We start from the raw sequence: 13,655 nt of genomic DNA, 5'->3' as shown, positions 1-13,655 counted from the left end.
ATGGTATGTGTTATTGTTTACTGTCTATTGTCTGCCTTCTGATTGGTGTAGACATAAACCTTAATGTATATCATTAACCTATTCAATGGTATGCTTCAATGTTTTTTTAATACCATCCAAGGTATGTATTTCACCCCACATTGATATCATCTACCTTTTCCATGGTATGGTTCTATGTCTTTTCCAATACCATCCAAAGATGTATGTATTTTAAGGAACTCTGTACTAAAACCATCTGTTTCATAAGCCAGACCATTTCAAGGAAATCTATCACTAAAACAAGTTAAATATACATTTAAACTACATAATTCAACTTCATAATTCTTAACTATAAAATCAAGTATTATTCATTGAAAAATTGGGATGTGGAATACGCAAATGGGGATTCTGCATATGCGGATGCGTATTATGCTCTAAGCTCGTCTTGGGCACATATGAAGGGTTGATAAAAATGGCTCGTATCCCCAAACTGTAGTTGACCGTGGTACTCATTGTTGTTGGCGGTGAAGTAACCAACTGCCTCACTTTGCTGGCTCATATGAATCCCACCAACGAGCACCCTCCTGTTAAAAGCTTGGGAAGGGCCACCACCACTTCTGGTGAACATTAACAGGTCATCACCATAATATCCATTGTTGACCTATATATAAAGAACATGTGGGAATCAGAATCTCAAACATATCTTTACTGTGGTGGGATAATTTGACTCATCAGTTCAATTCAAACTCCAGAATTAAAACTAAAAAAATCAACGGGCAATCAAATAAAACTGATTTTTTTAACTGAAATACTTATAGTCTGACTGGCACATAACCACTGAGTTTGGGCAGCATTATATTTTTTTAACTACCTGACTATTTGGGAACATATGATGGTGGTGAGGAACTACATTTGGGAAAGCAACCTGCACACATATATGCATACGTAAATATAAAATAATAGTAAAAAAAGAAATGCTGCCATATACAACAAACACTGAGAACAGGAAGCCTTACTTGTTGATGCATGAATTCAGGTGGATGTTGGTTATTCCCCTGTCCATATTATATTTCTTTGTCTTGTCCCTTCTTGTCCTGTTTCTTCTTACCCCCACCCCTTGTCTTCGCAACCTTTTCTGCTGGGGGGACGTACCGTGTTGCTCGAGGTCTACCCTTTTTATTACCCCGAGGTTCAGGATCTTTCACACATGTAGAAGAATTTGGTGTGTCCGTGGAATCTACAACACTACCTTTATTAACTGAGCTTGGGGTTTTGGGAGTTGGAGGTACAACATGTTGCACAGGCTCCAATTCCTCGCCACTAGGCCTTTCTTCCCCACCCGAACCTTGGCCAGAGCCCTCAGCCAACACATGTAGTTCATCGACTTTTAGGCTCATTATCTAAATCATATCCATTAACACCTCTACAGCTTCATCCGATGCAGAAGCACGCAATACAACAGGTTCAAGGGCTAACATCAACTTATCATATCTTCGAACCTCTTCGGTTTTTGATGCGTCATGATACGCAACTTTGACAAGCGTATGTTTCCTACTAATATCCTTTCTCCACCTATCCACAATGTACATGGATGGAACTTCAGTCACTCCACTCATGTCTAAAACCTTTATTATATGCCTGCAAATAATTCCATGACATTCAAAATGTCGGCAGTCACATTTTGCCTCTTTTCTTTCTGTATTATACATAACAGTGTAGTCCTTAAGCCGACCTTCAAGGGGAGGCTCCTTCCTTTTTTTCTTGCAGTAAATCCATATATGATCTGAAAACACATACTCCTCATTTTGTGACATTAACTTCTTTTACACAAGGGTGAGATATGCCACACGGTTACACTGGTTTTGTACCTTCACAAACTTCGCATCCGTATACACCTTCTGAAATTTACGTTCCAAGGCAAATTCCGATATTAGAGGCCTAACGAAACGCGCAGAATTAGCATCCGCTGCATGCTCATCATTAGCTCAGCTTTCCATCACCTTACACTAATTTGGAGCAAACTCACACAGCCGGGTATGCAGATTAATATAACCATAAAAAAACTGTTGATGCTCTCAACACGTTGAGTAGTCTGCATTCCTGCCCAAAAGACACCTTTAACATAGGCGGGGATCCACATCTCTCGGTCCTTGTATAGGCCTACCCAAAACAGTAATACCATGAATTGAAGCAAAGCACAAAAACAGACCAACATTGGAAACAGACCACAAAAACATCATCATAAGGGGAGGGGAGCAGGGGGACAGAACAAACCTCAACAACAGAAAACCAACATATCATAAAACCATCTAACATGTTGAAGGTATTACTTACAATATAGTTGGTATAATAAGAGTACCATTTGACATATTGAAGGTATTACTTACAATAACAGTACTACCATCTAATAAGTAGACACAAATAGGACTGTAGTACTCTACTGAATGTAAATGGTTTATCCTAAATAGTCGGTCATTCAACAAGAATTTTCACTTACATTCAAAAATTCAAATCATGTCACACAGCACCAAACTTAAAACACATGAATGAATGGAAAAAAATGAATCAAGCTAACTGACCTTCTAGCCACTCAAAGCATTCATACTGTTCTAACTTGAACTTATGCACTACTTCCCACCAAGACTCAACAAATTCATCTGGCGATATGCTGTTGTAGATCACACCTTGCAATGCATCTTTAACAGTTTCGTAATCTTTTACATCACCCAATTTCGTACCAAACTTCTTCATGATGTGCCACATACACCACCGATGTCGTGTCTCCGGTATTGGGAATACAACTCTTATTGCCTTCCTCATCGCGGCATCTTGATCTGTCATGATAGCCGCCATGGGCTTTTCCCTCATGCACGAAAGCCATGTCTTGAATAGCCACTCAAAGGTCTCAGCATTCTCATGTGATACCAAAGCACATCCTAAAAGGATTGTCAGACCATGGTGGTTGACACCAACAAAGTTTGAGAAGGGAAGTTCGTATTGGTTAGTAAGGTAGGTGGAGTCAAAGCAAAAGACATCTCCAAAATACTGATACGCCTCCCTGCTCCTAGCATCAACCCACATGATGTCTTTCAATAGCCCCTTGTCATCAACCTGATGCATGTGAAAAAAAAATTGATTATCGGCGGTCATTCTATCAAAATACTCAAGCATAGCGGCGGCATCACCATTTTTCAACTTCAATCTCCTTTTCCTATTCACCAAATTATGAATATCTTTTTTTGTAAAACCAACATTCTCCACACCGTGTCTTTGGCTCGCCATGTTGTTGAAAATCTGACTAGCCGAGGCACCAGAAGCATGGTCATTTTCAATCCTATTCTCCAAATGCTTCGTAATCTTTTGCTTTCTATACATTGCAATGTGCCTTGATAACTCAGGAGTCACACTATGATTGTGCTCATTCACTGCTTTCTTAATCTGCCACACACCCTCACTATTGCCTTGCCCATACAACATCACTGGATAGTCACATTTTTTACTCTTCTTCTTCTTCGACGGCTCATCATAAACCACAACCCTCTTCCCATTAACCCTCTTCTTGTATGTTGTAACTCCGTAACACTCACACTTCCAAACATAAGTGCTATAAGCCGCTTTATGGAAAACATCATTCTTTCTCCCACCTATACACACAACCCCAAATCCCTCTTGCTCTCCATATCTACGATAGTAATTATTCATGACATCCCAAGTACCAAACTCCATTCCTACTTCTGGATGAGGTACTACAGCTTCCCCTAAACATCTAGCTGATCCTGTATAACTTTTCACATTCATTATTCAACTCAGCATCGTCGCCAAGATTGCTACATTCAGCACCAGCAGGGTCATTATTCAAATTGGGAATGCTACAATCAGCAGGGTCCTTATTCAAATAAAAATCCTCCCCAACATCAATATTGAGATCTTCATTCAAATCAAAATCCTCCCCAACATCAATATTGAGATCTTCATTCAAATCAAACTGCAAACTATCATCACTATCTGATGAACTATCTGAACTACAGTTCACACATGTGCTCCCCTCCATAGCACGGTTCTCATAATTAACATTACAATCCTACCCAAACAACCAAACAATCCAAATATTAATCAAAACTAACTCTGGTCCCATTATAATAAATTACACAGCAACAACACAACAACATTAACAATCCAACATATTTATGAAGAAGTTACTTACAATGACTTAATTTAATTTATAGTTCTAATCAATTTCAAAACAGAAGGTATTCATGTTCTAGTTCTAATCAACTACTTCTTATCAATTAGAAATATAAGGTATTCATTTTCTACTTCTTATGAATTTATAACAGCAGGTGCTCATATCAATTAAATTCAGCTAATATATCCACCAACTTCATTCACAAATTTAATTCAATTGATAAAAGTCCTTTAATATTAACATATACATAGGAATAAAAACCATGTATATTTTCAAACATAAACTACCATCTCACAAGTTCAATTCACCTTTTCCCAAAGACATTGCAATGCTACCAATTCACAATGTTATATTTCACTTCAATTAGCCAATACCAATAACTCAGTTCAACAAACACCAATTACTAAGCAAATTCAAAAAATCGAAAGCAACACTTACCTCAATCATCTCGATTTCTTTGTTAGAAATATTATCATGACTCATATCGCCTACCGCTATGTACTTCAACTCAGAGATTAATTGATGAAATAACACTCAAGTTGCGTCAATTTATTAATAAAAAAACTAGGGTTTCACACAACAATTGATTTACAACTCTGGTCTTGCAAACACACCAATTCGAACTCCTCCCAGCTGGTATGTCCTTTATTGATGCTCCAAATCGGGCCTTCAAAAATGCAAGGAGGGGAATCCATTATTATTTCACACAAAATTTGGAGAGGAGGGAAAATTTTGGGGGATTTCGATCCCGCCATTATTTTGGGGGAAAATTTGAGGTTGGAATCTTTCGTACGAGCACTCTCACCAATGGGGAGAAAAATGCCCATGGGGAGTTTTTGGGTTTTAATCCAAAAATAAAAGTCCCCATCAATGGGCTAAATAAAAAATGCCCATGGGCAAAACATTTTTTGATCAAAGTTTGGGCAAAATTAAAATCAGACCAAGAATGAGTGGGCCCCACGTGCGACGCTGGCAATAGCGTTTTTTTTGCTCACCACGCCTCAAAACGCAGCGTTTTGAGGAAGCGTGTGCTGCGCTTCAACTCAAAATGCAGCGTTTTGAGGAAAGGAAAGCAAAAAAAAAATACTAAATGCACCCCTGACAGGCGCGTCAGCAACATGTGTCCTGTTAGGGAGCTTGGACCAATCAGGAAATTCCTGATTATTGCAACGGTTATATTTTTGAAACCGTTATTTTGTGCTTTTAAAATTAAAATAAAAAAAAAAAATTTACCAACGGCTAGAAAAAAAAATTCCCTACAAATAGAGACCCATTTTGCCTATATTTTCATATTTCCAAAATTCACATAAATTTGTTGTATTTACATTTTCTCTCAATTTCTCCCTCATAATTAGTCATCCTTTTATTATTATTATTATTATTATTATTATTATTATTATTATTATTATTATTATTATTATTAAAATAAATATTATTATTATTATTGGAAGTATAATTATTATTGTTATTATTTTAGTAGTATTGTTATTAATATTATTATTGTTGTTATTATTATTTTTGTTATTAATAATAATATTATTATTATTTTTATTTGTGTTAATTATTATTATTGTTATTATTGTGTTAGTTTTTGAAATTAATAAAAAAAAAATAGATATGGATCCCAATAACCCCTTTTACTCACTACTTTCTCAAAATTGTAATGATTTAGATGAGAATTTCATGAATCAACCTCAATTTCAACTTTTCCTACAAAGAATGAGCAACACCTCTCAGCAAAATCCTCCACAACAACAAATACCTCCACAAATTCCAACTGAAAACACTGATTACGAGCAATCACCTCCTGTCTACCAAGGAAGTAACTCTCAGTACGATGATAGCCAAGAAGAAAATGTTCTTGAGACACCTCAATACCCTCCGTCGACTCAAAGAATGCCGGTGGGTTCCAACCAACGAGTCGCTAAAGCTAGTTGTATTTGGTCAGTCGTAGAAGATGAAGCTCTTATTGGGCTATATTTAAAATACAGTGAAAATGCGATAGTGGGTACGAGCATGAAAGCAGCTGAACTTTGGCGAAAAATATCTGTGGCGTACGACATGGTTCAAGCTAGGCAGCCAGAAATACTACCACCCAGAAATGCGAAGAGTTTGGAGAACCGTTGGAGAAGGATGGCGGCAGATGTACTGTTATGGACAAGTTGTTACGATGAAGCGGGTCCGTTAACTGGAAGTGGATTCAACGAAGTTGATCGAATTCAAAAGGCCTCGAAGTTGTTCCATATATCATCCAAACCACCACACAATTTTGTTTTTCCCCACGCTTGGGAAATGATAAAGAATGACCCAAAGTGGAGGCCGAAGATTAGATGGGCATTGTCACTAAAGGAACGATAGGATTCTCAAGTGCGTTCGGAAGGGGACACCGAGGATAGCAGTGGAAGTGGAAAGAGATCGAGAACTGACAGTGAAGCTGAAGGAGATGTTCCCGTTGGTGGGTTTTCATCAGGAGGTATACCCAGACCCGACGGGGTAAAAAAAGCAAAGGCTAAGCGTAAGGGAAAAGCTATTGCTCATGATAGTGCAATTTTAAGTATTGGTGAACAGATACAGGCTTGTACTGAAGTTAGAAGCTTTGAGGCAAATTTACGGCAACAAAGGTTGGACCTTGAAAGGGAAAAGGAAAAGAGGAAAAACAAACAGGTCTAATTACAAGAGAAGAAGATGAAATTTGATATGTTGCAAGCCATTATGTAAAAAACGACGCCACTTACACCAGCTGAAGAAGCGTGGAAGGAGGAACTAATTCAAGAAGTGTATGGTGGAAAGTAGAGTAGTTTATTATGCATTATGATTTCAAGTTATGTTGCAATGAAATAAAAGGTATTTTGTTTATTATGTTGCAATGAATTAATTTTTATTATTAATTTTATCCAAAAATTAATCAATTTATATTACATTTTCATATATTTTGTTCAATTATGAGTCAAGTACTAGCTAGTGTGTGTAGATTTGTCTTATACAATTATGAGTCAAGTGGTTGGTTTTATCAACCATTGAACTGTCAAATCCCAAAAAGTAGTCAAGTCCAATTGTAGTTTTTGTTTTATACAAGCATTGAGTAGTCATTTCATACATAACTTGAACCGTATGACAAGCATTGGTATTGATTATTAAGAATAGAGTAGTCATGTATTTTGTTTTTACTATACATTGAGTAGTCTTTTCACACTCAGCTGAAGGACATGCACTGAAAAGCTTTCCTATTTAAAGGTGTGAAATCCATAAATTGATCCACAACACCAAAACATTCAAAAACCAAACACAGAAAATGTTTTCCATAAGCTCAACCTCAAGCTCAAATTCTTCTGATTCAGATCAATATACGGAATTTGATAATCTAGTTGACGAATTTGTCACAAATCACTTACCTAACATAATGCTTCCTCAACCACCTCCATCCGAGATCGAAATTGTAAATGAAGATGAAACTGTCCCGCAGCATAGGGGAGATAGAGAAAGGGAGAAAGGGCATTTGCAATTGTACAATGATTACTTCGCAATAAATTCTGTGTATTCCGAAAATCAGTTCCGTCGTCGATTTCGAATGCACAAACCTTTATTCTGTCGGATTATGAATAAAGTGGTTGAGGGCGATCCATTCTTCCAGCAGCGTAGGAATGCAGCTGGTAGGCTTGGCTTATCACCTCTGCATAAATGCACCGCTGCAATAAGAATGTTAGCGTACGGTGTTGCTCCGGATGCCGTAGATGAATACATACGCATGGGTTAAACAACATCTAGAAAATCAATGCAACATTTTACTCAAGGGGTGATCAAGCATTTTGAGGCCGAGTACTTAAGAAGTCCAACAGATGAAGATTTAAGGAGAATCCTTCACCAAAATGAAATGCGTGGATTCCCGGGCATGATCGGTAGCATCGACTGCATGCACTGGGAGTGGAAGAACTATCCTATGGCTTGGAAAGCACAATACGCAGGTCGTAGCAAGAACGCAACCCTTATCCTGGAAGCTGTTGCGGATCAAGACTTATGGATTTGGCATGCATTTTTTGGAATACCCGGCTCTTGTAATGATCTTAACGTCCTATACCGCTCTCCGATGTTTGACGATGTTTTGAAAGGTTGGGCACCACCAATTAGTTTTATGGTAAACGGCCATGAGTACAACATGGGATACTACTTAACAAATGGTATATATCCGAACTGGGCAACATTTATCCAAGGTATCACATATCCTCAACTCCAGAAGGACAAGTTATTTGCAGATAAACAAGCTGCAGCTCGGAAAGACGTTGAACGTGCGTTTGGAGTTCTACAGGCTAGGTTTGCCATATTACGACAACCCTCACTTGTTTTCGACGAAGACATTTTGAGCGACATAATGAAAGCTTGTATCATTATGCACAACATGATTGTCGAGGATGAACGACACAATTACACTCGTGCTGAAGTTTTGAGAAGGTATTATGAAGAAGATCGCTCTCAGCTTCATAGAGCAAGGTCCGGACCGAGTACAAGTGTCACAGTGAATAACAACGAGCCTTTCGAATTTGACGTTGGCCGACCACCAAACGTTGATTTTGACGCGTATATTCAAAGAAGAATTACCCTGCGTGATAGCCAAACCCATTTTTCTTTGAAAGATGATTTAGTTGAGCATATTTGGCAAAAATACGGTTGTACAAATGAATAAATAGTTTTGTAATCGTTAATTTATTTGGTTTGTATGATAGGTGTACGATCATTATGTTCCAATGTTGTAATCGTTAATGTTGTACTAATGAAAAATGAAATTTCGCATAAAATAATTAATATTGTACTTATAAATAATTTAATCAATAAAAAAATTTAGTTAAGAATAAATATTATTATTTTATTAAAAAATAAATTTCGCATAAATTAATAATAAAAATAATTAATATTGTACTCATAAATAATTTAATCAATACAAAATTTTGTTAACAATAAAATTAAGAAATACTAAATTACAAATTTAATGATGTGTAGGAGAGATAAATATTGGTGGGGTATAGGGTTAAAAATAGGAGAGAAAATGGTGGGGATTATAATTTTTGACCATTGGTGTAGAAAAAAAATGACCAAGAAAATGCCCATGGGGAGGAGGAGTGAGAAAGTGGTTAGAGAGAGATTGGGCAACCAAAAAAATGTCCATTAGTGGCAATGCTCTACAAGGGAAAAAGTAATGGTCCCCCAGGTGTTGTATTATGCTTTTCTTTCTTTCAGTAATTTTGTTTGTATTATCCTTTTCCAATTTATGGCTCTTTTTTTTTTTTTTTTTTTTTTTTATTTGGTAGAGACCAACTTGGTCTCAAGTAGGTAGAGACCAAGAATTTTCCCCTTTTTAATTCTTCGTCACTCATATAATGTTGATAAACTACTAATTTATATCGAGTTAAAATAACAAATAGGGTCCAACTTTTTGATAAATATTGTATTTGAGGTTCAAGTTTTTTGTTTTTTTTTTTTTTTTTTGTTAACTTTGTTTCTGGGGTCTTGGTTAGAAATTCTGGTTAGTTAACCTTAGTTTAACTCACCGTTAACCTTACTTTAACTCACCGTTAACCTTAGATAAAAATTAAATAAAAAAAAAACTAGACCCTATTTAAAAAATTAGACCCCTTATCTAATAAATTTATACTCTTAATGAATTTAATTATAGAAATAGCTAATAAATTTATACAAAAATTCCAAATTAACTAATTAATAATAAAAGCTGATACAATGTTAAAATCATAAACCTCTTTTCCAAAATAATCTGATTCTTTAAATTACTATGAATGATTTAGACGCTTATTTTTTAAAAATAAAAAATGCTTTTTTTTCATTAGACTAAAACGTACATCTTTTTTTTTAAAATAAAGAAGACTAAAATACCTTTTTTATGGGTGACAAAAACACTTTTATTAAACTAAAATCATACAAAAATAATCTGGTTTTATTTTAAACGATAAAATATTTTAGTAATAGTTTGTAAGTTCTAGTACTTTATGAAAATAAATATTTTTCATAAAATAATAATTAATATCATAATAGTTATTTCCAAAATAATTTTTATTTTTTTGTTGTATGCCTGTATCTGAATTCTCTAAAAATAAGGGGGTGCGAAAAAACCTCCAATTTTTTTTATTTTTTTTTTTATTTTTAAATAACAGGATACGTCATTTATGCATTTTTTTTTTACTATTAAAATCTAAGTTTATATAATAGGAATCATATTTTATTAAATTTGTTTCAAATCATAGTTATATTAAAAGATTTTACCGTTAATTTAGTTGTTAGTATTGTGAAATATATCAAAATTTATTTATTTTCTTCTAAATTACATATTTATTGAAATGAAGCATGAATTATTATTAAAGAACTAATTAGCTAAATATGTATTTTAAAAGTGTGCTTAACTACCAATAATAATAATTAAAAAAAAAAACTAAGTTAAATTGTTATTAATAATAAAAAATATTATACAGGAAATAATATTACTAGAACTAAAAAAAATACTAGATTATTTAGAAGAAAAAAATAATAATTTTTTTTTTTGATGAGAACCGATCAACCCAGCTTTATTAATCAACTAAAAGGCTCAAGTCAGCCATTACAACATCAGAAATACTCAAAGGAACTTCATCCATCCACACTCGAAGTGAGTCAAAGGAAGAATAAAGTTTGGCAAGAGCATGAGCCACTCGGTTGCCGTTCCTTTTAACAAAAGTAAAATGACAAGAAAGACAACTACTAGAAAGCTGGAGTATATCATGGACTATTGATCCAAATGCAGTAGCAAGTGAACATCGCTTGATCAAGTGGCTGTGAAGCTTGAGGCTGTCTGTTTCCAAACATATTTTCCAAAAACCCAAATCGATGGCAACACTTAAGGCGTGTCTCATAGCAAGAGCTTCAGCGATATCGACTTCAAAATTACCATGGAGGGGCAAGCAGGTTGAGGCAACAACATCACCCACGACATCTCTCATAAGTCATAACACCCCCTAATCCCACTCCGTTTGGTTTGAAAATCAAAGCATCCGAGTTAACCTTAATCACCCCTTGTGAGGAAGGTTTCCATATCTCATTCAGCTTCGGTCTTACATTACTCGCACTAGGAGCACTCTGAGCCAGAGCATACTCCCCTGCCATGCCCATAGCTTTAATTTGTGAATAACCTCACCTATATCCATTTTTCTCCCCTCAAACACCCATGCATTTCTACGAAGCCATAATCCCCAAAGCAAACAGGAAAATAAATACCACCACTCTCCATCCTTATGTCTTTTACGAACAGCAACACACCACTCCTAAAACGAATCCCCTTCGTATCGCTCCACCTCCAATCTTAAAGGGGAGAGATACAAGAGCCTTTTTGAGTCTTCACACAAGCTAAGCATATGCAATACACTTTCATTCTCAATCCCACACAAAGGATATATAGGATCGATTTCCATACCTCGTTGAATCAGACTCTGACGGGATGCCACATCACCCTTGATAGCTCTTCACGCGAAAAACTTCACTTTCGGGGGGACCTCAGCATGCCAAATAACATTCCATCAAAATTGCAGGACTCACTCGAAGAAGAAGCCTTGTTTTGTTTTTGCTCAATCGTGATCAAATTATAGGCACTTCTAACCAAGTATCGCCCATCCTTTGTATGATGCCAAACCCACGCATCCACTTGGTCATATAGAGGAATAGGAATTTTACAAATTTCAGCAATTTCTACTGGAGAGAAAAGAGCGTTTAAAGCCTCCAAATTCCACGATTTATCAATCCACAAATCACGCACAGTAGCAGGACCTCCATCCATCTCACCCTGCGTCGAGGAAACCTTAATGCCAGGGAGATTTGGCACCCAAGGATCATGCCAAATGCTGATGGAAGAGACGTTTCCCACAGCCTTTCTAACACCCTTCATTAACACATTTCGCGCTCCCAAGATCGACCTCCAAGTATAGCTTGCATTAGGACACACCTTTGCATCAAAAAGTGTTGAGTGAGGAAAATACTTGCCCTTAAGAACTCTTGCCGCTAGAGAAGTCGGATTCGAGATAATACGCCTAGCTTGTTTTGCTAATTAAGAGAGCACTATTGAAATTTCTCATATTTTTAAACCTGAGCCCTCCATCTTTTTTTGAGGTATATAACTTTTCTCACGCAATCCAACACAACTTCCTTTATTTCTTCAGCTTTTTGTCCCCAAAAGAAAAGTCGATATAACCTCTCAATTTCATTAAGTATACTAGCCGGAAGAGCAAAACATTGCATTGCATAAGTTGGAATCGCTTGAGCAATTGATTTAATCAATACCTCTTTACCCGCTTGAGACAAAAAAATTTCTTTCCACCCTTTGAGTTTTTTCCAAACACGATCCTGAATATTTTGGAACACTTGTTTCTTCGATCCACCAATGTAAGTTGGCAAACCAAGATACTTGTCATGTCCTTCGACGGCCTTAAAAGATAACTTCATCTGAAGCATATTTTTCCGTTCATGCTCAATATTTCGGCTAAAAGACACCTCCGATTTGTCCATATTCAGTTTCTGTCCCGAAGCTAACTCATAAGTAGAGAGGATATTCAAAACATTCTCAATCTCTTCCTCCGTTGCTCTCACAAATAAAAGGCTATCATCCGCAAAGAAAAGATGGGAAACATATAGGTTCCACATTCCTTCCGATTTTCACACCATGGATGAGTTTCTTACTCTCTGCGTCACGAAGGAGAGCCGACAAGCCTTTCGCACACATGATAAAAAAGAACGGTGATAGAGGATCACCTTGTCTAAGCCCCCTACTAGGCTTAAATCGTCTCGACGACTGCCCATTCACCAAAACATCAAACTCCGTAGAGCTGACACAATTCATAATCAAAGCAACAAATTGGCCCGGCAAACCCAATTTTAGCATCATTTTTTCCAGGAAATCCCACTCCACTCTATCATAGGCTTTACTCATATCAAGTTTGAGCCCCAAGAAACCTTTCTTCCCTGTTTTCTTCTTTCTAAGGTAGTGGAAGCACTCATACGCAACCAGAACATTAATTATCAGTGATCAATCTCCCAGGAACAAATCCACTATGCGACTCATGAATAATAAAAGGTAGAACTAACTTTAAACGGTTAGCAAGTACCTTGGTGACAATTTTATATATTACATTGCACAAACTAATAGGTCTATAATCAACAGGAGACTCACATTCTTTTTTTTTCGGAATTAAAACTATATGAGTCTGATTAATAGAACCTATGCCACCATTATTATTCAAAATATTTAGCACTTTATCTACAACATCCACCCCCACAATATCCCAAAATTTCTGAAAAAATATGGCGTACATACCATCGGGCCCGGGGGCCTTCGTCGGATGCATCTGGAATAAAGCAATTCGCACTTCCTCGGCTGTAAACGCTGCGTTTAAAGTGCTACATTGTCTGTCGCTAACCATTGGAGTCACTTTTTCGATCCCAGGTTCCATCTCAATGTGGCTGCTAC

General features: G+C 36.4%; 2 protein-coding genes across 2 annotated transcripts; both read right to left on the bottom strand.

Moving 5' to 3' along the window:
- Positions 1-1,379: 1,379 nt before the first annotated feature.
- Positions 1,380-3,705, bottom strand: LOC145639863 (protein FAR-RED IMPAIRED RESPONSE 1-like). Its single transcript, XM_081691190.1, has 3 exons — positions 2,559-3,705; positions 2,314-2,383; positions 1,380-1,617 (listed from the first exon to the last, which is right to left on the bottom strand). The coding sequence occupies exons 1-3, from the start codon at positions 3,703-3,705 to the stop codon at positions 1,380-1,382; spliced, it is 1,455 nt and encodes a 484-aa protein (XP_081547316.1).
- Positions 3,706-10,734: 7,029 nt separating this feature from the next.
- On the bottom strand, positions 10,735-11,142 carry LOC145639861 (uncharacterized). The gene has a single exon (XM_081691189.1). The coding sequence runs from the start codon at positions 11,140-11,142 to the stop codon at positions 10,735-10,737; it is 408 nt and encodes a 135-aa protein (XP_081547315.1).
- Positions 11,143-13,655: the final 2,513 nt, after the last annotated feature.

Source organism: Chenopodium album, chromosome 7 (genome assembly GCF_948465745.1).
Source record: "Chenopodium album chromosome 7, dcCheAlbu1.1, whole genome shotgun sequence".
Taxonomy (NCBI): domain Eukaryota; kingdom Viridiplantae; phylum Streptophyta; class Magnoliopsida; order Caryophyllales; family Amaranthaceae; genus Chenopodium; species Chenopodium album.
Note: the sequence above shows the minus strand (reverse complement) of the source record. Positions and strands in the feature narration are given on the sequence as shown.

Coding starts and splice junctions, on each gene's coding strand:
- LOC145639863 (XM_081691190.1), bottom strand. CDS start 3,705: ATGGAGTTTGGTACTTGGGATGTCATGAATAATTACTATCGTAGATAT. Junction 2,384..2,558: donor ATGCTTTGAGTGGCTAGAAG/GTCAGTTAGCTT, acceptor TCTACTTATTAG/ATGGTAGTACTGTTATTGTA. Junction 1,618..2,313: donor CTTATTATACCAACTATATT/GTAAGTAATACC, acceptor AATTATTTGCAG/GCATATAATAAAGGTTTTAG.
- LOC145639861 (XM_081691189.1), bottom strand. CDS start 11,142: ATGAGAGATGTCGTGGGTGATGTTGTTGCCTCAACCTGCTTGCCCCTC.